Source organism: Porites lutea, chromosome 10, assembly GCF_958299795.1.
Source record: "Porites lutea chromosome 10, jaPorLute2.1, whole genome shotgun sequence".
Taxonomy (NCBI): Eukaryota; Metazoa; Cnidaria; class Anthozoa; order Scleractinia; family Poritidae; genus Porites; species Porites lutea.
In genome coordinates this window covers 3,155,813-3,179,447 of record NC_133210.1, presented here as the reverse complement: position 1 = coordinate 3,179,447, position 23,635 = coordinate 3,155,813, and the positions used below count along the sequence as shown (strand labels likewise).

Below are 23,635 nucleotides of genomic sequence, written 5' to 3'. Positions count from 1 at the left end.
CCGGAACTGTCAAACTTGTGTGGTTATTTTGAGGAAAATTACCCTGGGTGCCAGAGGCTTTTCATGCGCGGTTTCCGGTTTCGGTCAAGTATTGAAAAGTTACCCGCGCGTTTTTCCTCGCGGCTTCGCCGCTCGTGTCATTGGCCTTCGGCCGAACACGTGTCGGCCTGCGGTCGACGAAACGAAGCTACCCGACGCACGCGAGAAAAAACCTCTGGTACCCAGGGTAGAGGAAAATTGGCCTCCCCTTTAGAAACCGAGCATTAACCCGGCAATAAAGATCAATCAATCAATCAAACAAACAAAAACACTTAGCATTTGCCTACTCTGGCCAAGTAGGTCATGTTGACGCGATCTTACACAATTTTTATACATGCAGGATACGACCACAACGTACTTATACATTTGCAAAAACAAACGGGTAGTTTGTACCACGAAAAATTTTGATCGTACGGTAGTAAAATAAAGAAAATACAGGAATCATCTCGTCCAGTTTTTCCTTGCTGTAGAGTTTCTCCCTTCACATGCCAGAGCAAGAGTACCACAGCCTCTAAAAGGAACAGGAAGGGTAGCGTTTTTCCCAAAAAACGAACAGTTCTAGTTCTTTGCTAGCTTTTCTTTGTTTTCTTGGTTCCAGCCCCAAAAAAGCTCGATAATGACTTCATTCCTTTTTTGTCCACCTTTGATAATGACTTCTGTGCAGCTGTTAACTTTTTACTAGTCTGCAATAAAACACGTGAGGGGGGGATTAACTTCATTAATTTTTTGAAATGATGGCCAAATTTGCGTGAAACAAAACTATGCCTTGCAAGCCTCTCCTCACATTTTTATCAACTTTTCTGCGAAGACTCGTGTTTTTTGTGAACAAGGACAGCCCCGTAGCCAAAGCAAAATAATTACTCACGGTAGGTGGAAGCACCAATACCTCTGAAGAAACTAAAGGTATTGTTAAAACAGTAAGACAAACCTACGCCTTACAAGTTCTTCTTCATAATCGTTTCTGTCAATGAATGAGTTTTTTCAACAAACAAGGACAGGCCCGTAGCCAAACCAAACTAACTACACGGTAGATAGGTTTAACAATGCCTCTGAAAAAACTAAAGGTATTGAGGCATAACAGTGGTTCGTTCACTAAGGCTGAGACTGCAAAGAGATGACCATGGTTACAACTCCACTCAACCCAAAATAACCTTGCCCGAAGTTATGTTGCGCGAGCCCAGAGTTGTGTTTCCCAAAATGTAACCTTGCTAAGACTCTTAAACTTTGGAAAGGAACCAGCACGGAAAGCTGATGGCTGAATAGCCTTGTAGGGCAACAGCTTCAAAGTATTATTATGGACAAGCTAACGTTGGGCATCCTACTTTGAATGTCAGTTTTGTGTGTGACACGCCTTGCTACACGGGCATAGTAAGTTAGAATGCCATAAAAAGTAAATAAAATAGAACCTTGTTATTTTCTTTCTTAGAAGTCAACTTGCTGAATTCTTTGGAATAATCTTCCATAGCCTCTGGAATCTCATCAGTAACTTTGGCTCTCTAATAGAAAAAAAGGCAATGGAACAAATATTTATTTATTTATTTTATTTATTTATCTGTTCATTTACTTAAATACAAACTTTGTCAAAAGAGCTGGAACACTCCAAAATAATATATTACAATTCTACAACAAGATACAGTGTCCATCCTGATGAGGAACAATTGGGGGCTTAGAGTTATTTTACCAATGTCAATCTGTCAAAATATGGTGCAAACAAAGCCTGGATTGGACTGGATCTATCCCACAAGAGGTTAAGGGTAGGGTTACAAGGGCTGGTGCGATCCGATCCAACCAAGGCTTTGTCGGTGGCTGTCAAAATATCAACTAGGATGTGGGGATACTGTAGTTGTCCCTATTGTAGTTACATTCTGGAACAAGCACTAAACACTGAACTCTCACCTTTGTAGGAGGTGCCTCAGGGGAGGAGAGTTGAGCATCATCTGTGATACTAAACAACACAATCAGGAATTAACTAAGCTTAAGAACTGATACTTGATGCTTTTGTATGTACAAAACACATAATGCAAAATATTATTACCACAGAAGAGGCTTTGTGCTAAATATAATTCACGCACTAAAGCAGAGCTTGAAAAACACTTAAATTCAAGCTGGTCTTTTGGGCAAACAGCTCCACATTTTGGTTAACCTGGGCAACTTTTTATATGTCTCAGTTAATGATTTTGTAAGAGTCAGGATGTTTGGCCTGAACCCTAAGCTTGCCCACTGGGCAAGTAAGCTTTTAAAGTTGCTTGCTCAGCAAGAAAATCTACTTGTCCCTGACCACTGGAATGGATGGGACTTTTTTCAAGCCTTGTCATGAGAAAAAGATTAGATGCCAGAATATGAACGTCCCTGAAGGAGTTGCCATCTGTCTTAACATGCAATATTTTTTTTTAGTGCTTTTCCGGTGAGCAAGGGCACGCATGAAGTGAGGGAGGAGTGCCAGACACAAGCAACAGGAAAAGGTGCAGGAAAAATGTGTCGTGTCTGGCACTCCTAGCTCAATTTGAGTTGCCTTCGTTCGCCTGAAAAACACACACAAAAAAAACGCTTGTTATATGCAGGCCAGTTGTTAAGAAATGAAAGATGGTCACAGGAAAGGTTCATTTTTGATGGTCCGACTGAAATTGAAACCTATCACTTTAATCTGCAGAATGTCACTTGACTGGTCGATCAATCAATCACATTACTAAGACAAATACTGGTAAAAGCTAGAAGTAACCAGTGGCTTCTTTTACAGTGTCTGTAAACATTTCCTTACCTTAAAGACTCTTTAAGACGTTCACTCCATTGCAAAGATAGATAGTCAGACACTAGACCAAAGGCATATCTAACATAGTCGCCTGAAAACAAAATTATTAACCCTTTAAGCCCCAATATCCACATACAAATTCTCCAAACTGGTCTCTATACATTTCCTTTAAGAATTAGTTGAGAGAATTTGATAAAAGATCAAAGCATTTTCTCTTTGGTGAGCATTTTATTAATTCTCATAACCTTTTCTTTTGCCAATGTATGGATATCGTTAGGAGAAAATTAATGTTGATCACTATTGGGACTTAAAGGGTTAAATAACAAATACTTGATTATGTACTTCAAACTTTATTATTTTTGTCTATTTATTGTACTTTGTAATTTTCATGTTAATTAACCTAATATCACACTTAGCTTAGTACCATGATCAGGGATTAACACTTATGCAGAGTAGGAGAGGTAGCTTCTGCACACTTAACACCATAGTCACTTAAGTTTACCATGTTTACAAAACCAAGGTCAGTAAGTACATGTCAAGTTGGCAAGTTCTATGAGGAAGGCATCGTAGCTGGGAGGGTTTAATTTGAGGATGTGTACATGTAGGTGTGAATAGGAAGCTAAAGCATTAGGGTGGGTTAGAGCTGGGCATGTCAACCAGAGATGAGGCCTTTTTCCTTTTAATACACCCCAGTGCTACCAAACTTGTATTGCTTTATATCATTACTGTTATAGAGACAACTTGCCTGAAAATTTGGGCAAAACCACCAGCTAAGAATACAAAAGTCCACTTCCAGTTAGTTCACATGCAGTGTTTAAAAATCTCTCTGCTATAATAAGCACATTAGATCATATACCCATGTACTTTGTGCTCTTTAAATAATAAAGTTATGTTAAGTTAACCCTAACCCTAATCCTGGCGGCTTCAATTGCACCGTTACCTGCACCAGCAAATCAAACCCAACCAAAAGAGCTTAATATTCAGCCATCATCATTAATAAACAGTACCTCTTGACACATCAGAATGTCTTTTGCTTCGTACAAACGTTGCACTTTGTGAACCCTTAGATACATGAACACCACTTGATGGCACACTATCAGCAGTCTGTTCAACCTGACAAGGAAATATAACAAGAAAAGTTGTTCTCCATAGATTGGCTCACGTAATTACAGGTACTAATAGCCTAAGAAAACAGCAGCCAATTTGCGATGCCATCACTGGTTTCCTCTATGAAATTTGAGGAGACAGTGCAGAAATTCCATGCAAGTGACGCTACACTTCCCAGATCTGGGCAGTGCTTCTGATTGGATGAAGAAAATTTTCAACCAATAAGCACTATCCAGATCTGGGTATAGACCCTTCATCAGAGTTTCTGGTGTCTGGTTGCTATGATTCTATTTTCTGAATTCCTTTCAGGGCTCTTAACAAAGTAAGGGACAGGAAACAGGGAGTTTGAGCGCTGGCTACCAAGGAGAAAAACATGGTATGTTGTCAAAGTGAAAATGTCAAATTCGTACCTCTTTAATTTTATCCCATTTCCCATCCTATTTCAAAATTTAGTGACAGTCAGACAAGAACAAAGCCACTTTCCATGTGCTGGGTTCCCTTGTGTGACATTGTTAAGACACAGTCTCAGTAAACAGTCAACTGATCCGCCAGGTGATCTATTAGTAATTCAACATCTTAGTATACCTTTGTCTTTAACCATGCAATTGTCTTGTCATTATTGAGCCTGTAAACTTGGAGATCATCATCTTCCTTGACATCACAGATATTGAGGAGCTCATCAGGAGATATACAACCAGTCAGTGTACCAATACATGGGTGTTTTTCATCAACAAGTAACTGCTCCAGAGTAGTAAACTAAAAATCACATGAAAAAAGGATATTGCAGTAGGCATGTTGTTTACAGAGTTGTACAATGTTAGGGTGAGATGAAAAAAAAATCACTTGCATTTAGGGCAGGCTGTTGCTTAAAGTACAGTACTATTGTACTATTTGCTTAAAGTACAGTACAGCTATTTGTGGAGCCAGGACACTTGTAAAAATATTCTTTAGAAAATTTATGATAAAGTCTTGAAGTCAGTACTAGCCCAGAGCAGCTGTGCAGGCCTACCAACCCCATTTGTTTTTAACATTTATGTACACATTTTTCTGCACTTTACCTTGGCAAATGCTGCTTGCCCGTAGGACAACGCACAATTAAAAAATGGCAACCCAGAGGTTTGCTCTAGTAGTCCCAGGCTAATGGACAGTACTTTTGTTGCACATTGAATGTATAATTATGTTGTGGTTCTATATTATTCTGAGTGTGAATTTCATTTCCTTTGTTACAGTCTTATTATCATTTACCATACCAAAGACAAAAGAAAATAATTTTAACGAAGACGACTCAGAAAACTATGGCACAACTGCAAAATAATGATGTCTGCCTAGTTTCTCTCTCAAACAATCAGTTAAGGTGTACCACTGTACACTGTGAAATTTAAGCTAGTGTGAAACAGTTTGACACTGCTGCTGCTGTTGTTGTTCAGTAAATTGCAAGTTGTAGAAAAAAACAACATCGAATGGCCCTTTCTCCGACGGCATTCAGTGTCAGATCATATATTTTGTTAAATGTTTTCTTGTTGAACAAGTGTTGTAACACTTTTTTCCTTACAAAAATAGTTGTCACTGCAGGGTGCAAAGAAAGTCAGTCTTACAGCCTGCCATTCGGGCAAGCTGTAGCTGGCATGTACCAGCCCACAAGTCATTATTAGCCCCCAAACCCTTTTTGATTAGCAGGATTGATTACGATCCTTCTGTAATTTGAATTTCCCCAAAAAACAGCACTTGCCCGTATGGCAAGTTAAGAACAAAAATCACTAGCCCTATAGCAAAATCAACAAGCCCTGGGCTATCGGACATGATTTTCTTTACACGCTGCACTGGCTTTAAGGCTTATCTTACCTTCTGTGAAAATTTGGTGAGGTATGGCAAAATAAGGAAAAGTGGATCTACAGGTGTTATGACATAGAGACTTCCATCTAAAAAAGAAAATAATAATGTCACTCGTGCATTTGGACAATACAATGCATCTCTTTGATGTTAACTCAGTTGAATGGCATTTAACTGCATCTAAAGACACTGAGACTACATTGTGAGTTTTCTGGTAAATTGCACCTGCCTTTCTGGATAGAATCTTCTACAAACCATGATCTTGGTTCTTCTTTAAAGCGCAGTACTTCAAAGACCTTATCTCCACTGTGAGATAGAAGAAACTGCAATTCTTTACCTTAAAAAAGGAACAGACGAAGTTATAAAGTCTCATATTTACGTGAAAGATGACTTCACTGAAATGAGTGTCACATTTATTGAAGCATTACATTAGGAGCAAAACTATTTATAACTTCCACTGCAAATACACTGATTGTATGCACTAGTGACCCTCCAGGCAACAATGCAGTACTTTTTGTTGTTGTTGTTGTTTTACATTTTGAATGCTGACAAAACTACATTTTTGTTTATATTATTTTTGCTGTTCTTATAGTTATTAATAAAAACTAAGCAAAGAAAAAGCAAGAAAGATCATGTTCTACTATGTTAACTGCAAATGAGAAGTTTTGTTAAAAGCACCACTCCTGAAAACATGTTAAGTGCCACACTGACTAGCCAAAAGATTTAATAAGACAAGGGTACTCTTCAGATTAAATACCAGCACATATAATATATAAACATGGAATTTCCAGCGCTTAATGGCAGTTACCGGCAAACAGACCAGACCAAAAAAAATAAGCACAACTTCAGCAAACAAATCACAAGGTTTAACTGTATGACTTCAATAAGGGTAAACTAGTCTTTAATCACCTGTTTTTGGATGTGGAATCTTTATGAAAACTGATTCTGTATCTTCACCTTCTGGAGCACAAACAGCATTTTCTGTACAATGAAACATGGGCCAATTTACTTTTTATATCACACTGCTTAACATGTAATACACCGTAAGCTGACTGATAAAAAGTAAAAAAAAGCCTCTTTGTAAGACTTTGGGGAAGAAAATTTGATCATTGAAATTTATAATAGTTATCCATGACAGCTTCCAAGCTTACTCTTTCTTGGATTACACAGGGAGTGGAATATTACAGCAAATCTTCTTCATTTCAGATATCTTGCTATTATAGACAGTTTTCATTGTCCTTAAGATGGGAAGTTTCTTTATTCCTCCATTCCTAAGGCTTATTTAAAACCTTAACATTTATTTACTTTTTCCTTATTTTTTTTTAAAGGCTTCTTTTGCAAAATATTATAGTATACAAAAAACTGTAAAAATCAAGAAATTGAGAAATGTGAAATAAGTTGTCTTGTACATCTGTAAAACAAACAACATGTCTCTATAATACAGATGCTTTGGCATCTGTATTAACAAATTTTCAAAATAGATTTTGCATAAACACACATAATTTTCATGGGCAGATCCAGGAATTTTTCATCAGAGGGGTCCAAACCTATATTAATTGTTTAGCCTATTGACAACTACCCTTTTTTGGCCATTATGCATTATTTTCTGGTGAACATATGACCAATCAGGGAGAATAACACCAGTTTTAATGCACTCAGCCATTAAATTTTTAAATCAAATTCCTGTTCTGATGGGTGCTTTTAGAGAGAGCAAGACCCCCTGGAACCTCCCACAGTATCTACCACTGATTTTGTGCATCATTACTCAATAGACTGTTCCCCTCTCCCTGGGATTTTGATGTATCTGCATCATATAACAGCTGAGAAACTATGTCTTAAGGGATCAATGACCTTTTGAAGAAGTGGATAGCAGGGGAGGGGAGGGACAAGTACACAGTACTGTAGAGGCTGCAGCTTTCAAGCTGTTTAGCTTAGATTGAGTCGAACTAGGAGCCCATAACCCCGAGCGTCTAACTTCCATACTGCGCCTACGCAACGGCGTTTCCACAAGTAGGTTTATTTTTAGATAAGCTTTTTCTGCGAATTGCTTTCGAAAAGCCAGTCACTAGCAATTGCGTCATCAATGATAAACTTTTAATACGTAAATAGGACAACTCCTTCACATTGAAAAAAACATAGCGGACGCACGTGAGGAATCTTCAGAGGAGTCTTCTGACAGTACTTCAAACAACAATTTCAGTATTTACACGGAAACTAGTAGTTCAGAAGAAGATTTGCAAAACCTAGCCAGGACGTCTACTTCATCGACGACAACGCATAATTCACACAAAGGGAATTAAATCGAAATCATCTTCGAAATAGCCGACTGTGAAAAGGTCCAAAGTTCAAAGCGAGCTACTAACAGTCTAAACGACGATCAAGTGCAGGAATTCACCTCGTGGATCAGTTATTTTTCGCGGGAAAAGTTTATCTAAAAATCACTTGTAAAAACGCCGTTGCACGAATTTATGGCAGTTGAACGCTCTGGGTTATGGGCTCCTGGTCGAACGAATCTTTTACTCGGTTCCTTACGCCATTTAAGCCCCCAGCTTTGGTCGTTCTCAAGTATTCTTCCAAGTATGGAGCCCCTGATTGCCTGTACAACGGGTAAAATTTTTTCTTACCTCATATATTTACTTTGCATGCATGCAGCAATCTCATGCACTCTTTCAAAGTCCAAACATATCAGCTTATGCATAATAAATGAATGGGGCTGTGCGGAAATCTTACCGAAATTTTGCCCCAACTAATCCTGTTACGGCTTCACCCTCAAGCTGGATATAAGCTTACCGTAGATTAGACTTCGAGCAGTCCCTCTTTTGCTCGAAAATCTGTGAGCGAGTGCGGTATATTAATACTCACACATAGATCGCAATCACTCACAGATTTTCGAGCAAAAGCGAGACTGCTCGCAGTCTAGATTTAGCTCCGACTTTTCTACATGACCGGCATGCATGTTTGATCAGTGAAAAGAAGGCATCGTCTAAATGCGTATCAAAGCGGAATTTTTTACCTGGAGCAATAAAAATCCATTGGTTCACTTCTTTGTGCCTTTCTGTATCATTCTGTTGATTTCTAGGCATTATTTTCCAAAAAATTTTTGTGCTGTTTTGATGCTATGCTGTCGTGAAGTTAGCGCGCGAAAACCTCCTGTATATGGTGAATCCGCTGATCACTCCTCTCACGGCTCAAAATTGCAACCCAAGCTGACAAGAGACCTGAGATCAGGCTCTATTTTCGTTTCAGCGGTAGCCGTTGGAGAGAATGTAGGAGAACCGCTCAAATTGGGCCTGATCTCAGGTTATCTGAGAGTTTTTTCTTTTTTTCATAAGCACGGGGTTATGGGCTCCTCATTTAATGTTTTAACACAGTCTCTTGCTGTACTTGGGCAGCCCATGCAAAATTTCACAGAACCATTGTTTAGACACATTTTAGTCCATTTTAGTGCACCAGGAGCTCCTGAGAGCAATTGTTCCGGCCTCCCAACCGCTTGAGAGGCACACGTATGCTGACTAATGACTCAGTAACATGTTAATGGCCTGTGTCAGGCTCACGGCTAGTGTGGATGAGCGAGCAGCGAAAAAAAGGGCGAGCGAAAAAACGGCGGGAAGAGAGAAGTGGAGAGCTCCACTTCTGGTTTTCAAGTAATCACGTCTTCCCTGAGTTTTACAAACAGCGAAAGAAAATGAGCGACAAATAGTCACTGTTCTTTGCTCTCCCCAGGGCTCTGCATCCACGACCGCGTAGTAGAGGTCGCCGTAGCGATTTGCTTAGAGTCCTTTTAGGGACCTTAAGATCCGACGACGGCGACGGCAACGAGGACGTCAAAAAAGCAAAAGGTTTAATCACCAAAACAATAATTTTGCACGTGCATCACGCTCTCTTGTACATTTCTTTGTCGTCACTGCACGACTACGACGTGAAAATGCCTAATCTCATGTTTTACAGAGGAAGTACACAACCGAGGACGAAATTTCCTCTCTTTTTCTGAACTCGGTTGTGGTTCTCAGAAATTCAACTTTAGGAGGGTTCACCTACATTTGACAAAGTTAGTGACTTGGAGTAATCGCCATGAAGATTGAAAGAACGCGAATTCAATTTTTCAGTGTCGTTTACGCTGCCGTCGCCGTCCTCGGATCTTAAAGTCCATGATGTCCTGAAATTCACTGATTTGACGCTTGTCGGACGTATTGACGAATTGACAGCGCGCTATCTTTCTCTCCCGATCCATGAGCAAAGGGGAGGAGACAGCTGACATTTTAGATTGCGCCGCAGTTGGAAAAGAGTGGTTAGTGGGCGTAAACCCGATGGTGGGGTCATTTTTTTATGGGCTGGGTCACGGGTAAAAGGGGTTGATATCAGCTGGCAAGCAGGTCCTCTTTCATGCCCTGATACCGTGTTGATTCATTGTGCCAGGTGGATTTGAATAGAAATAGAATCCACGAGAACAAAGACAAATAGAAACAAAGAAAAGTCACCACAAAGTTATCCTTGAGCTTACTTACGCTTTTAATGGTTTAAAATATACTACAGGTTAATTGTCCACTTCACAAACGCAAGGGAGAATGGGTGCCAGTTTCAGGTGCAGTGATTTCTGGTTGGTTTGGGTGGACAAGTGGTAGTTATGATATACCTATTCGGATAACTCAGTGTTGTACCCAATTCAAATCGTCCGGGGTTAAGATTCTTTGTGTATTGTATTTGCATTATAATGTGGCATTTACATTTTAATGACATGGAAATTCCTGGAACACGACGTTTTATTCTAAAAGGGTTTGAATTGGGTACAACATTGAGTTAGCCCGGCGAATAGGTCTATTGGTCGATGATAAGGCATCAAGGCAACTATCCAATCACAAGTAACGCTTATCCACCCAAATGCTCCCAGAAATCGTTGCGCCAAAAACTTCTACACATTTCCCTTATAGTTTCTGGAATTGGGAATTGCAAAAGAGGATATTATAGTAGGCTTATGAAGTCAGCGTGGCAAGAACTGACCCCACCCTTGAGGGGATAAGTTTTCCATTAGAGGAGTCTGTAGAGGTTTGTTCGTGTTTGTACAAGGCTACGCTCATCAAATAAAGTTCATTGTCGACCGGGGCAGACGGCGGGGTCTGGAAAACGCCGACCTAAAAATCAAGCAAATATCATGTAGGAAAAGTTAGATCTATAGTTTAAAGAATACAGTTTACTTATTTTACCGACAAGATAATTCAAAAGGTAATAGGGGGAAGAATACGAACTTCTGGCTACACACAAACAAAAACTAAAAACTCAAACTAATAAAGAATAATTTTAAATCCTAAATAAATGAAGCCGGCATAGTTCTCGCGTAAAAAAGTTAACATTAAAAATAAGGAACAAATGAAAATGACTAGGCAAAAATGTTCAAGTCTTCTATTTTCGCTCATTGGACTATTATACATGACAGCACGCGAATTAATAAAAATGGTCGACTTCTGCGTTTTAAGTTATAACGTACCTTTCCAGTTAACCTTCGCAACCGCTTTCTCATAGCCAGATCCTTGCGGGCGCATAGAGCCCGTCTACACGGTCCAACGTCAGAAAACAACAACTGTCTTTCCCGCCTTTTTGCAGCAGCACCTGCCATTAGCGCGCCAATACTATTGCTACCTGGAGACCCCCTCACGCCCTCGACGTCAGTAGGCTCGACTGTCTCTGCCCCAGTGGGGTTTTCGTTCGCTGCCTTTGCGCATGCTTCCTGTACTAGTTTGGTTAGCCGCGGACCAGCAAGCGAGGAAGAGATTCCAATACGGGAGAACACGCTACCAGGAGTGAAACGCTTTAAGTGAGATCCAGGTTCGACTCCTACAAACCAGAGACAACAGAAAAACTGTATAGTACCAAAACGTGTGATGTACTGTATTGATACATAGTAATGTGTCTACCAGGATCCCATGACCCAAAGCGTGCAACTTTAATACTAAGCCAATGTTACACGACGGTTTATTTTTAGATACACTTTAGGGCACCTTTCCACCGAAAATGGAAGGTATACTCCCTCCAAGAGCGTATTTAAAGTAGAGAATGTCAATAAGGAAATTCAACTAAATGTGTAGTTTTGCTGACTGGTTTGTGGGACTTGAAAGATGTTCCAAATTCGCGCCAAAATCGTTCTAAAACTATACTGGTCGGCGAAAATTTCATGACACCAGTACATGGAAGTTGTTCGCTCCTGGTTGTGGACTGCTGGTATACATGTTTTTCTCAAACAAAGCCGGTCCGTGGACTGAATCATGTTTCAGCTGAAACGTAAAGTTGGGAATGAAAATGAACATGAAATGAACTTATGAAACAAATTGCTGTTTACATTCTTCGATCTCGAATCATATTCAGAAGAACTAGACAACAATACGCACGACACAAAAAGATGGTAAATTTTCATACCTGTTTTCTCCGTTGAGCCTTGGGTGGTGACCAAAGCACTCCAATCCACGTCTTCTACCGCCATAGGGGCACTAGCATGACCTGTAGCGCCAGAAATCCCAACACCACCCTCCTCATCTTCGTCTCCTAACATCGCATCAAGTTCATCGTCGCTTATCGGATCGTAAACATCGTCATAGGCAGGCACCGAATTTTCCACAGGAGAACCAACCTTTGCGGGTTCATCCTTGCTGGCTTTCGGCTTGTTGTCGGCGATTTCTGCCGGCTCGTTTATATCCGACCAAGTGTCGTCCCCGATAGGGCTATCGTCGCTCCAATCACTGAAAACCGCCACTTGCTCTTCGACTTTGGAAGAATCCTGTTTGCCGCCTGTATTTTCGCCAGTCAATTTTTCGCCATCATTTTCTCTATCCTTTTGCATCGGGGCAGCCTTATCACTTACTTGATCACTGTTCTCCAACTTGCCTGAGCTCGTGTCCTCGTCTTCACCTTCAAGGTCTGCCCACGGTTGAAAGACTACTTCGGGCTGATGTTTTTTCTTTTTCTTTTTCTTGGGCGGTTTATCGCTTCCTTTTCCTTTGGTTTCATCTCCTTCAGGAGCATCTCCATGCCTGCGTTTCTTTGCCAACTTAGTAATGGTCTCTCCCTCTGACGGTGGAATCGCCTCTCCGATCTTTTCCGATGGAACGGCCCCGCCTTCCTCCGGGGCCTTCTTTGGTTCATCAGGTAATTCCGAAACTACATCGGTTTCCTCTGCTGATGTTGTAGAGCTTTTCTTTTTCTTTTTTGTCGCCTTCTCCTTGGTTTTTACCTTATCTTTCTTGTGTTTTTTCTCGCTTTTAGGCTGCCTCTCACTTTCAATCTGAGCTTCGGTTTCCGGTACCGTTTCTTGGGTCATGTGACTTTCCACACTTCCTTCACCTTCGGATTTGACGATCTTCCCTTCCTTTTTACCAGCCTTCTTCTTTTTTATTTTGGTAACTGCTTTGGTAGGTGTCCCTGTTTCGGGCTTAGTTTGTTTGGTTGGTGTTTCTGTGGTGGGTTGGGCTTCGCCACTCTTGTCTCCTACTTCAGCTGCTTCCGGAACCGCTGTCTCTTCTGTCTCCGGCGTTTCACTTCGTCGTCGTTTCCCTGCTAATGGCGACTCCGTTGTAGACACAGACGACGTATTTTCTCTGGGTCGTTTTCTGTGATTAAAAAGCACATTGTCAACATAATTAACGTATTAAGCGGATATCCGTAAAGAAGCTCCCCTAGTCTCCCACTCAGCCATTTTGTCTCGTCACGCAACGATTTCCCCGTCACGAGACAAAAACGGTTGCGAGGGAGACTACCCCTTTACTGGTTCGACTGAACTGTGGGCTCTGTAATACAACGTGACAATCTAAAAGACTTCTAGCACTCGTTACGTTACCAGAAAATGCCTGCATTACATCACAGCATGTTAGACTGGGGGATGACTCTTTCATTACAACACCTTGCCCTAGCGGAATAAATTACTGGCCCTAGTTGTTCAAAAGTTGGATAGCGTTATCCACCGGATAAATCACTATCCAACGGGATAAGTATTAGGGAAACCAATTGCGCTATCATGTGGATAGTGATTTATCTGGGGCCGGTTGCTCGAAGCCTGGTTAGCGCTAACCGTTGGTTAAGAGGTATCAAAATGTATAGGTTTCCATGGTATTTAACGCTGGTTAGCACTAACCATGCTTCGAGCAACCCGGGCCTGGTGGATAGCGTTATCCATCCTTTGAACAACTGGGGCCAGGGGCCCGTTTCTCGAAAGGCCCGGTAACTTTTCGGGTCCGAAGGCAAATTTTGAAATCAAAAGTTTCTATCTCACAAGCCGGCCAATTTTGCTTCGTTAACTGATAGTTTCATCATAGCATTTTCAAAATTATTAAAACTTTGATCTTGAATGCAAACATGCAAACAAAAACAGGTTTTCGGGCCCGAAAAGTTATCGGGAGTTTCGAGAAACGGGCCCCTGGTCTGTTGTTCCCCTTTAAAGTTGTTTCACTGCAGGTAGCCTTTTTCTAACGGGTACTTTATACGAAAAGGTACTATGTAATAGGGTAAGGTGAGTCGCGCCAACGGAACGCAAGGGTAATACAAGGGGAGGTGGCTTAGTGAGTTGTCAGCCGTGATACTGTACTTCACGTACCTTTCTCCCTGTTTTGGTATTCTATCTTTGTCATCTCCAATATCTTCTTCATATTCCCACTCGTCCTCTTCATTCTCTGATCTACGTCTGCGATCTTCCTCCACTTCACGCGGTATTTTCTCTTGCTCATGCGCTCGCCGGTCACGTGGGGGGCTACTACCACGTCCTGGGCTTCCTACGAAATTGGCGAGTAAAAATTAAGTCATAAGTAGGTCTAGGACATTTTCGCTAAAACCCGTGGTAGAATGAGGCCGACTATGGAGTTTTCCCGCCAAACTGACGCTCGTTAACGCGTGCGCACTAGTTAGTGTTGAGAAAATCTTGTTCCCGTAGTCGCCGTGGTCTTAAGGTCGGTACACACTAGGCGACAAGTTGCAGCAACAAGTCGCGGTGACCAGATAACTCCATGTGTACAGGACCGGCGACTTGTTGCAGCAACACGTTGCAGCGACACGTCGCAGCGACAAATCACTTCGTGTGTACTGGAGAATTTTTGTGAAAATCTTTGTCTCCGCAAATGAATTTTGTCTCTGCAACAAGTCGCAAAAAATCACATCAGACTGAATTTGTGCGACTTGTTGAGGCGACAAATTCTGTTGCAGCGACAAAGATTTTCACAAAAATTCTCCCCGACCACGAAGCCATTTGTCGCTGCAACGTGTAGTCGCGACATGTTGCTGCAACTTGTCGCCTGGTGTGTACCAACCTTTAGAATTTAAGACACTCTTCTGATTCTCCCTTTAACACCTCTTAGTAAACTAAAAAAAGGCATTTTATTTGAGTGTCAATGTATTTTGCACGAAAGTGCTAATTGGGGAGACTATTTTTACGTCTCCTAATGGAGACGAGACCACCATTTTACGTGGTCATCCGAGCCACGCGTAGGTCCCGCCGCTTGCAGTGCAAAGGGAGTACCTTCATTTCTCAGTTATTTTAAGACTCTGAGTATTGGTCCGGCCCCGTGAATCGAACACACGACCTCCCACTCTGCAGTCAAGCGCTCTACCGACTGAGCTAGTCCCGCCGCGCAGTGTTCTTGAATCAGATTTGTAAATAAGAGAAGACAATTTAAACATCTTAAATTGTTCATAACCTAGCCTGTTAAAAACCTACCGCCTCTCTTATCCTCCCAGTGTCTCGGTCCACGACCTGGAGAAAGCTCACTTCTCGGACGTCTTTCTCTATCACGTGATTCATCATGTGGTCGTCCCCGGTCACGTAAATGCTCTCTTTCACGGCGACGTTCAGGATCCCAAGGTGCTCGGCTGTCGCGTGGAGGTTCTTGGAACCTGTCCCCTGGCGGACGCATTCTGTCGGGGAAGCCTCGGCCCGCTGTTCAAACAAATCACTTACTTTATTAAAGCGAACAAACAAATCGAAGTTCAAACGAAAAAAAAACTTGCATTGTTACCTTAAACACGAGGAATGATAAACAAACTATATACTGCGTTTATCTCTGCGTTTATCTCTGCCTTTTAGCGACAAAGTATCTCACAGGCATACCTGCATGCTAAGTAATATGCGAGAAATTTTACAGGCTAACACTACATTAACCTGTTTACTGTCCCCTATTTTTTCGTTAGTTCGTCGAGATCGAGCGCTTTGCGTTACGGGTGGCCATCTTGGTTTTAAATGTTCCGCATTTAGCCTAGAGATGTGTGTCAAACCTACTTAAGGGGCGGAGGAGGGTTTGGGGAGAGGCCTTCTTCCCCCCACCGCTATAAACCCCAACGCCCACCCCCTCGGTACAAACAAACCTAACATGGCCGCCTGACGATCTTAAGCAAAAATAGGGGACTGTTAACAGTCTTTACACTACGTTAAACAGCAGAAACCTTAATCGCTTAGGACGACCAAAGCACCACATGAAAGTTACTTTTTAAACTGTAACAAAAACATTTAGGTCTTTTTTGTTTTAAAGCACCTTGACGCTCCCAAACTTGTATTTCTTAGTGTCTTAACTATTATAGAGACGATTCGTCCAAAAACTGGGGCAAAATCACCATCAAAAAATGAAAAAAAGACCACTTCCGCTTGATGTGCGTCTTGTAACAGCACATTGACCCGGCCACACTTACCTCTGACTCCCCTCCCACGGGGAGCTCCTCTGCCTCTATCCGCATACTGTCTAGGTGGGGGTGAATTTCGCCTTCGTCCGTCGTCCATTGGTCTACCACGGCTATCAAAAGGCGCTGAATATCCACCTCTTCCACGCATTGGCTCTCGTCCCATACCATAACCACCCTGATCTCTGGGAGGTCCCGGTCGGTAACCTTCATCTCTGCGACCGCCTGGGGATAAACTTCGCCGGCGCTCCATGTAACGATGCGGACCCCGTGGGGGACCGTGTGGCGGGGGAGATCGTCGCGGGCCATGGGAGATGGGGGAAGTGCGTCTGTGATAGTCAGGTCCGGGAGGAGGATGACGACCATCTCTGTCACGTGGTCTCTCGCCAGGTCTTTCCCGGGCGCGACTGAAAGATAAAGATTCGAAATAAGTATATTAGGGAAGAGCTCTATATGGAACGTGCAAAATCTACGTCGCTTTAAAGAGTCCATCCTTAGAGTTTTTAAAGACAGAATCATTGTCATTCTACAAAACAAGGTGCCATGTAGCCTGAGTGAAGATGACATACATACATGCACTGTTTACAAGTAGCCATTACGACACCTAAAGGAGAATCATGATGTTATCCCTATATAAAGATGACCCACCCAGCCCAGGAAAGGTTGGCCAAACCACAGGACTCTACGTCCCCTACTCTTTTCGAACAGTGGTGTGGGCCTTCAAATAAAGCGACCACCGATTTCCGAAAAACCTACTGGGGACTGTCACTCTTATCTTACTTGTCAGGCATATCCTGCCGCGGGATGTCATTTCGCCGTCTATCCCGATCAATAAACTGTCCTTCTTTAGAATCTCTCTCCCCACGTCCTTCCCAGTGCCTGTCATCGCCTTCAAACTGACGCCTGGGAATATCCCGACCACGAGGCCTTTGAAGTTCATCTTCGTACTCGTCACGACCTCTGCCTCGTTGATGCTCATCACCGCGTTCATCTCTTCGTCGATGGCGCTCGTCGTCTTTTTCCAGCTCACGATTCCGTCCGCGAAAATGGCCTTCATCTCGTTCTTCCCTTCTACGAAGATACTCGTCATCTCCCTCGGGTTTTCGTCGCTGGAACTCATCACCCCTTGGATCGTCGACCCGATTTCGGTGGTGATCATCGCTTCGTTCTGGTTCAGTTTCCCGAGTTCGATGAAAATCGTCAGCTCGGTCGTCCCGCGGGCGCCCGCGTTGATGGAAGTCTTCTTGGCGGTCATCACGATGTCGTAAACGACCTGGCTCTTCATCCTGACCTCGACTTCTGGGGAAGTCTTCCTCTGTCGGAGGATGTCCTCGACCACCTCGAGACAACTCATCAGCTGCCTCTTCACCCCTCGCCCTTGAGTACCTTGTGTCACGGTCAGCTCGATCTTTAGGCCTCGGCAAATCTTCGCGATAAGGCACAGCCTCGGGCCGTCCCTCGTAAATCTCTTCACGTTTTTTGTCAAATCTTGCCCGCACCGGGGGAGTGGAAGGATGAGGTGGCGTTTGGGGTCCCCGTCGCCTGGGTGGGGCTCGCTCACTCGTCAAATGTTTTTGTACATCAGTATCATACTCAGGCTCACCAGGGGGAGTTCGGGGCCCTCTTCTATCCTCCCTGGGAGGTGTTCGCCGCCTTCTCTGCTCTTCGGGTGGTGTAATCGGGCCCCGTGGGGGCATATCTTCGGGAGATGGACTTCGCGGCGGTGGTTCGTCGACAATGACCTTTCTTCTCTCCACCCGTCCTTCCACGAAGTGACGCTGATCCTTGACTGCTGCTCGGCGGCCATGCTCCGGTGTTCCCCCCGGAGATTCCTCTTGTCTGTAACGCTTGTCATAACCCTTTGCTTTAGCCTTGTAGTCCGATTCACCCGGAGGTCTGTTGCCATGAACATCATGCAAAGGTTTCCGAGGGCTTCCATCGGGGAGATCCGTAACCCTTCGCCTCTCCTCACTAGCGTAGCGAAAAGTTGGGGAATCAGCAGTTTCTGGAGAAGACAGAGCTATCCGTCGACGTAACTTCTCCGCAGGTTGCCTCTGTTCTTCGGGACTAAACGCCCTCTTATCCCGCGGGATTTCCTCAGAAGACAGCGGTCTCTGAGATCGCCGTACTGCGACATCCGAAGGGCTCTCATACGCATCTTCACCGCTATTCACCTTAGGTTTGTTCTTCGACTGCTTCTTTTTGACTGCTCGTGATTTTTCCTCAACGACAACTTCAAACTCAGGCTGTTCTCTACTGATATTACTTTTTGACGGTTCAGGCGACAATTCTGTGATTTTTCGTGTCCTTTCCTCGCCAGTGTTAGCTTCCACGCCTTCAGTCGCCGCCTTGACGCCTTTCTTTTTCTTAAGCTCCTTTTCTGCTGGCGACAACTTGCGCTTGGTCTTTACTTTTTTCGCTTCGCCGTCTACCTTCTTTTTCTTTTTCTTTGGTGTTGACTGCGAGGAGACTGGCGAGAACTCGTCCCCAGGTGACACGGACGACTTCTCGGGGTGGAGCTTGCTATGCACGACGGGAACGACAGGTTTAGCTTCTTCCTCTCTGTCTTTTTTTGGCTCTCTGATTTTCCTCTCAGCTTTTTCCCTCGCAGCTTCTTCTTCATCCATAAGCGCTAATTGTCGCTGAAGATCTTGTCTTCTCTTTTCTAAATTCAGCTGCCTCTCAAAGTCTAGCTCTCCTCTCTCTTCCCAGTCTAAAGTCTCATTTCTCTCCTCTTCAGAATCGTCGTCTCCCCAGTTTTTCTGTTCTTGCTCTGGGCTGTGGGACTTCGTAACGACAACACTCCCACTCAGATGTCGCTTCTTTACTTTTTTCCTGCGTTTTTTACGTTCGTCTTCATTCTCCTCTTCGCCTGATTAAGGAAAACGACATTACATTAGATCAAAGCCTTTAGAGCGGTTTTCATTTGAGTGTCGAAAAGTAATTGGTTTTGCACTTTCTACACGATGCGATTGGCTTAAAAGATTCGCGCCACCTATTCATCCAATCAGAAGTAAAACCAAAGCCAATTGTGACGCGCTCGCATGCATTTTCCCGCGCTTTGCGTCAGCCACATGTAATTACTTCGAGTTTTGATTGGTTCAATGTATTGTCTGTGTCCTATGTGATTGGCCAGAGTAATTACTTTGGTTTTGGTTTTACGACACTCAAACGAAAACCACTTTAACCAGTTAAGCTAGCTAAGATTAGACGCATGGGTCAAGTTCTGAAAGAAAGAAAAAATGCCTCGCCCCTGGCATTATACCCACAAAGAGGGGGAGGCGAAGTCTTCTATTTCCACAGTGAAAACTCGCAGGTTCAAAAACTAAAGTAAAAATCGACCATTTTAGGGGAAGGAGGAAAAAATTTGGACCTCGCACTACAATGAAGCAACTCTGGAAGACACAAATGGCTTATTAAATTAACTTTCAAAACAGAGAGCAGCTGCAAGGAAATTCTGTATAGAGATTTACAATGCACCTTCTGAAGATTGTTTCTCAACATGCTGTCTTCGCTTTAGCTTTTCACTTTTCTTGCCAGGGTCCGCTGATTCTTCAAGTGGCCTGCTTTTCTTCCTTTTGATTGGAATCTCCTCCTCGTCCTCAGGCTCTAAGCTGTCCAAACTCCGAGTCCGACCGCCCAGACCTCCTTCATCTGAAAATCATAACATGCACCTATATTTTAACCCTTCCACTCCCAAAAGTGGCCAAAGTTAGAATTTAACAAAATTTCCAAATTTCAGTTTGTCAAATGCTAAAACACAAGTAGTACCATGTGAAAGTAACACCAAAGAGGATTCATTTAAATCGTCACATCATAGGATTTCATACACAGACTTAAAAGTCTGACCCACCAAAAGATGCACTGAATAGAAGGACGAACATTTGTATAAATGCAGGTGTGTGTTTGGGTTAAAGTGAACAGATAACTGTGACTGCACATGCCCGTGACTGGTTCTACCATACCCATTGATTCCCATGTGAATTTTACAACTTACTACTGGGTGAAATTGAATAATTTTGTGTAACTTACCTCGTTCCTCTGATCTGTGTGGGCCACCAAAATAAATACATGTAACATAAAAAAAACAGTCAAAAGAAAAGTTAATCAAACAGTATTTGATTTTTTCTTTTAACTAGGAGATTTGTCACTAAACAATGGGCCAGTTATTAATAAAATTGAGCATAACCAGTCTGCATATATTTCATGGAAAGCATGCCCATATCAATAGTATATTTACAACTACACTTCTTTGGGACTGTCATTAACACTAGTTAATAATATTATTGATAATTTTTCTCATGCTTTATCTCTGTGATTTCTGTTGCCATTGATAAATAATATTTTTGAAACAGTTATTATACATGTATTTTCTAAGCCACTTTTAGTTTGCCCAACAAGTTCTGTTTAATTCAAAGCATATAGCAAACACAAGAAAGCATTTATCTTAATAACTAATTTAGAAACAGATCTGGAGGTCTAACTGATGATTTTTAACTATGTCCTAAGTTAATCAGACTTCATTAAAATAACCCACCCAAGAAAGAATGTTTCAAGAGAGAACATCAAGGGTCCATTACATTAGAATACAAATTCTTAGAGCAAAACAGCTTATTTCATGTAGGAAATTCATTCTACTTACATTAACTACATTATTCATGCCTGCTTATTAGCTCCAAGGAGGAGGTTAAGAGGTTTTATATTTATCATTTTTTTCATGTATAGAAAAATAAATGTAAGGGATCCTTAACAATATTAATCCTTTTACTCCTAATAAAGGCCACTGTAAAAGTTTAAAAAAAATTCAAATTTGTTTTTGTAAAATCCTAAGAAATCAATAGCATTGTGCAAAAGTACTGTGGAAGGTGATTAATTATTAATTAATGGTAACACCATAGGATTTTGATTTTGTCCTCAAATTTGAAAGTTCTAGTGAGAAATCATCCAGTCATAACTTGGCCTAGGATGAAGGCATTAAAAAAGGATTTATTGCATGTCCCTTGGTTCTTTCACACTTAAAAGTCAAAGGCTTTATTTAACGAACACATTTGCAGTTGTTTTATACCCACCTGTCAACATCACTTCTCACAACACTTCTTAGACTTTTTGTTCTCTGCTTAGGTTCACTAAATGGCCCATGAAGAAATTTGCAGCTTCTTCCAAACTGACATCTACCATCTCGCAGCCAGTTTCTGCATTTCTCAGGAGGATATGGTTCTCTGGGTCTTGAACGCTGAAATCAGAACCATTTGTTTCATGAATGCATAAATACACTTATTCAGAGTAGGTTTTGGCATGGAGATAATCTGGTTTGCATATAAGCTATAAGAAGAAAATCAAATATATACTTATGGCACTATTCTGGCATTTACAGTATTCTGGACCAGGCAGAATTCTTGAATAGACAGATATACTTAAAGTGCACACAGAGTCTGAGTAAAGAAGCTTTCTAGATTCATTTATGAACCAACTTGCCTGTCACTTTGGTTAACTCATCTGCAACTGCAGGTAATGATGCTACACATATGGCGAAAATCATGTATTTATTACTCTTAAAGAATGTCACTAGAAAAAAAAATCAGGTAATCTAGCTTGTTGTATTTTTGCTGTTATCGTGATCTGATGAAAGGACTAGGCAATATAATTGATAACATTGACGCATTTACCTATGAGGAAAATCTTGGCATTCCCCATTAATAATAATGATGTGTCATTTGCAAATCTGCCATAATACATCTTGTTTGCTCCCTCCCCCGTACCCAGAGTTTTGCATAAATGTTATTTTTGGGTTTACCTCGCCATAAGAACCTGTGAACTTTTTCCTTGTTTTGCACCTTTTGTTTTTCTAAGTTCTGTTGTGCTGACTTATTTGTTTCCTTTGTTTTACGTCACCTGTGAGTTTAACAGGTTCCTGCACCGAGGACGAGCCTTTTTTTCAGTTTCTCCTAGGTATTAAAGGGACAGTCTTCTCGAGTCTCTCAGTTTTGATGACAATCTCCTGGTCTCACAATGAGGCACAAAAGTCCCTTGGTAAACAGATTCACAAGCCAATGGAATACACTTTCCCTGAATATTTTCATCTTTGCCTTGTAAAAATTATTTTCAGGCAAAAATTCTGTAGAAATCCACAGTTCTAAGGCTATATGTTGATAGTCTTGTCAATAAGATACAGACCTCAAAACCATATTTAGAAGACAAATGGCAAATAAGGTTATTGTTACCAGTTTGTTGCATTAAGATACGTTTCCTCTTGTCAAATGGTGGAAAACCATGAATATTCATTGAGCGAAGACAAAGTTCAAAATAGAATGAGAAGGTTCATATCCTGTTAAACGTATTCTTAGTGATCAATTTTTCGTTTTTATCTGTTCCCTACACCTGGTTTTTTACCCCAGATCTCCAGGTTTTTGGTCTTTTGGAGTTGAGAGGTCTGCAGTCAGCTAAGGGACCATGCTGACATGGACACCGGCTTGGCCAGTTCAGAAAGCGTTTATATTAACCTGAAATCAAATGTACGCGTCCAATACATCTGGAAATCCGCTTCAATCTTGAATAGTGTTTCATTCCATCTACAATCTTTTACTGAAAACCTCTTTTTGAGCCAACTCTGATTCATAACTGAGGTTAAAAATTACATCTGTGGTGCAGGCGGAGAGAAGCAAGAGTTGCGCCAGCTACTTGAATGTATGTCGCTGGCTACTCTACATCCCCCTAGCTTCAGGGGCCTTACAGCCCCTTTGATTGTCACATTCGCCTGCTTTTCCAGGGTTGGCCGCCTACTTCAAAACATTTTGAAATCCCAGGTGGAGATTTATCCGGTGGATAGCGCTATCCAGCCTTTGAACAACTGAGACCACTGAGGTCCTTGAAAGAATTGTTCCCTTTTTTTAATTTTTTGCCGGATAAGATCAGAACCAACTATCGATCAGCCGCGAACCCTGAAGACTGAAAAACTCTTATAAACAGCCAGGCTTTCTATTAATCATTCCTAATACTTACTTCGCTCGTTCCAGGGCCGAGTCTGTCAAACACGCTTCTCCTTGTCCCGGAACCCGAACTTGAACTTTGACCACCACTTTCAGGTAGCTTTTTGCTACCTTCCACCGTCACCTTGCGTGTTAAACGTGTTCCAGACATATAGAACTCCCAATAGTCTTTTAACGCGTTCAATCAAGCAGCATTATACATTCTATTCAGTCAATTTTAGTCGCCGTGAAGTCGCCATCTTTGACAATTTGTAGCCTCGCAATTTAGGAGCCCGCATGAAAG

General features: G+C 42.0%; 2 protein-coding genes across 2 annotated transcripts; both read right to left on the bottom strand.

Moving 5' to 3' along the window:
- Positions 1 to 311: 311 nt before the first annotated feature.
- LOC140951231 (ribonuclease H2 subunit B-like) lies at positions 312 to 8,874 on the bottom strand. The gene is made up of 10 exons (XM_073400461.1): positions 8,739 to 8,874; positions 6,635 to 6,706; positions 5,955 to 6,062; positions 5,738 to 5,814; positions 4,481 to 4,651; positions 3,796 to 3,901; positions 2,798 to 2,879; positions 1,936 to 1,984; positions 1,446 to 1,535; positions 312 to 722 (listed from the first exon to the last, which is right to left on the bottom strand). The coding sequence occupies exons 1-10, from the start codon at positions 8,806 to 8,808 to the stop codon at positions 609 to 611; spliced, it is 939 nt and encodes a 312-aa protein (XP_073256562.1). The 5' UTR covers positions 8,809 to 8,874; the 3' UTR covers positions 312 to 608.
- Positions 8,875 to 10,210: 1,336 nt separating this feature from the next.
- Positions 10,211 to 23,601, bottom strand: LOC140951223 (uncharacterized). The gene is made up of 11 exons (XM_073400452.1): positions 23,366 to 23,601; positions 21,436 to 21,599; positions 20,399 to 20,412; positions 19,847 to 20,020; positions 17,147 to 19,238; positions 16,379 to 16,773; positions 15,414 to 15,632; positions 14,301 to 14,475; positions 12,134 to 13,320; positions 11,208 to 11,554; positions 10,211 to 10,854 (listed from the first exon to the last, which is right to left on the bottom strand). Exons 1-11 carry the CDS (start codon positions 23,501 to 23,503, stop codon positions 10,696 to 10,698), a joined length of 5,064 nt encoding a protein of 1,687 aa, XP_073256553.1. The 5' UTR covers positions 23,504 to 23,601; the 3' UTR covers positions 10,211 to 10,695.
- Positions 23,602 to 23,635: the final 34 nt, after the last annotated feature.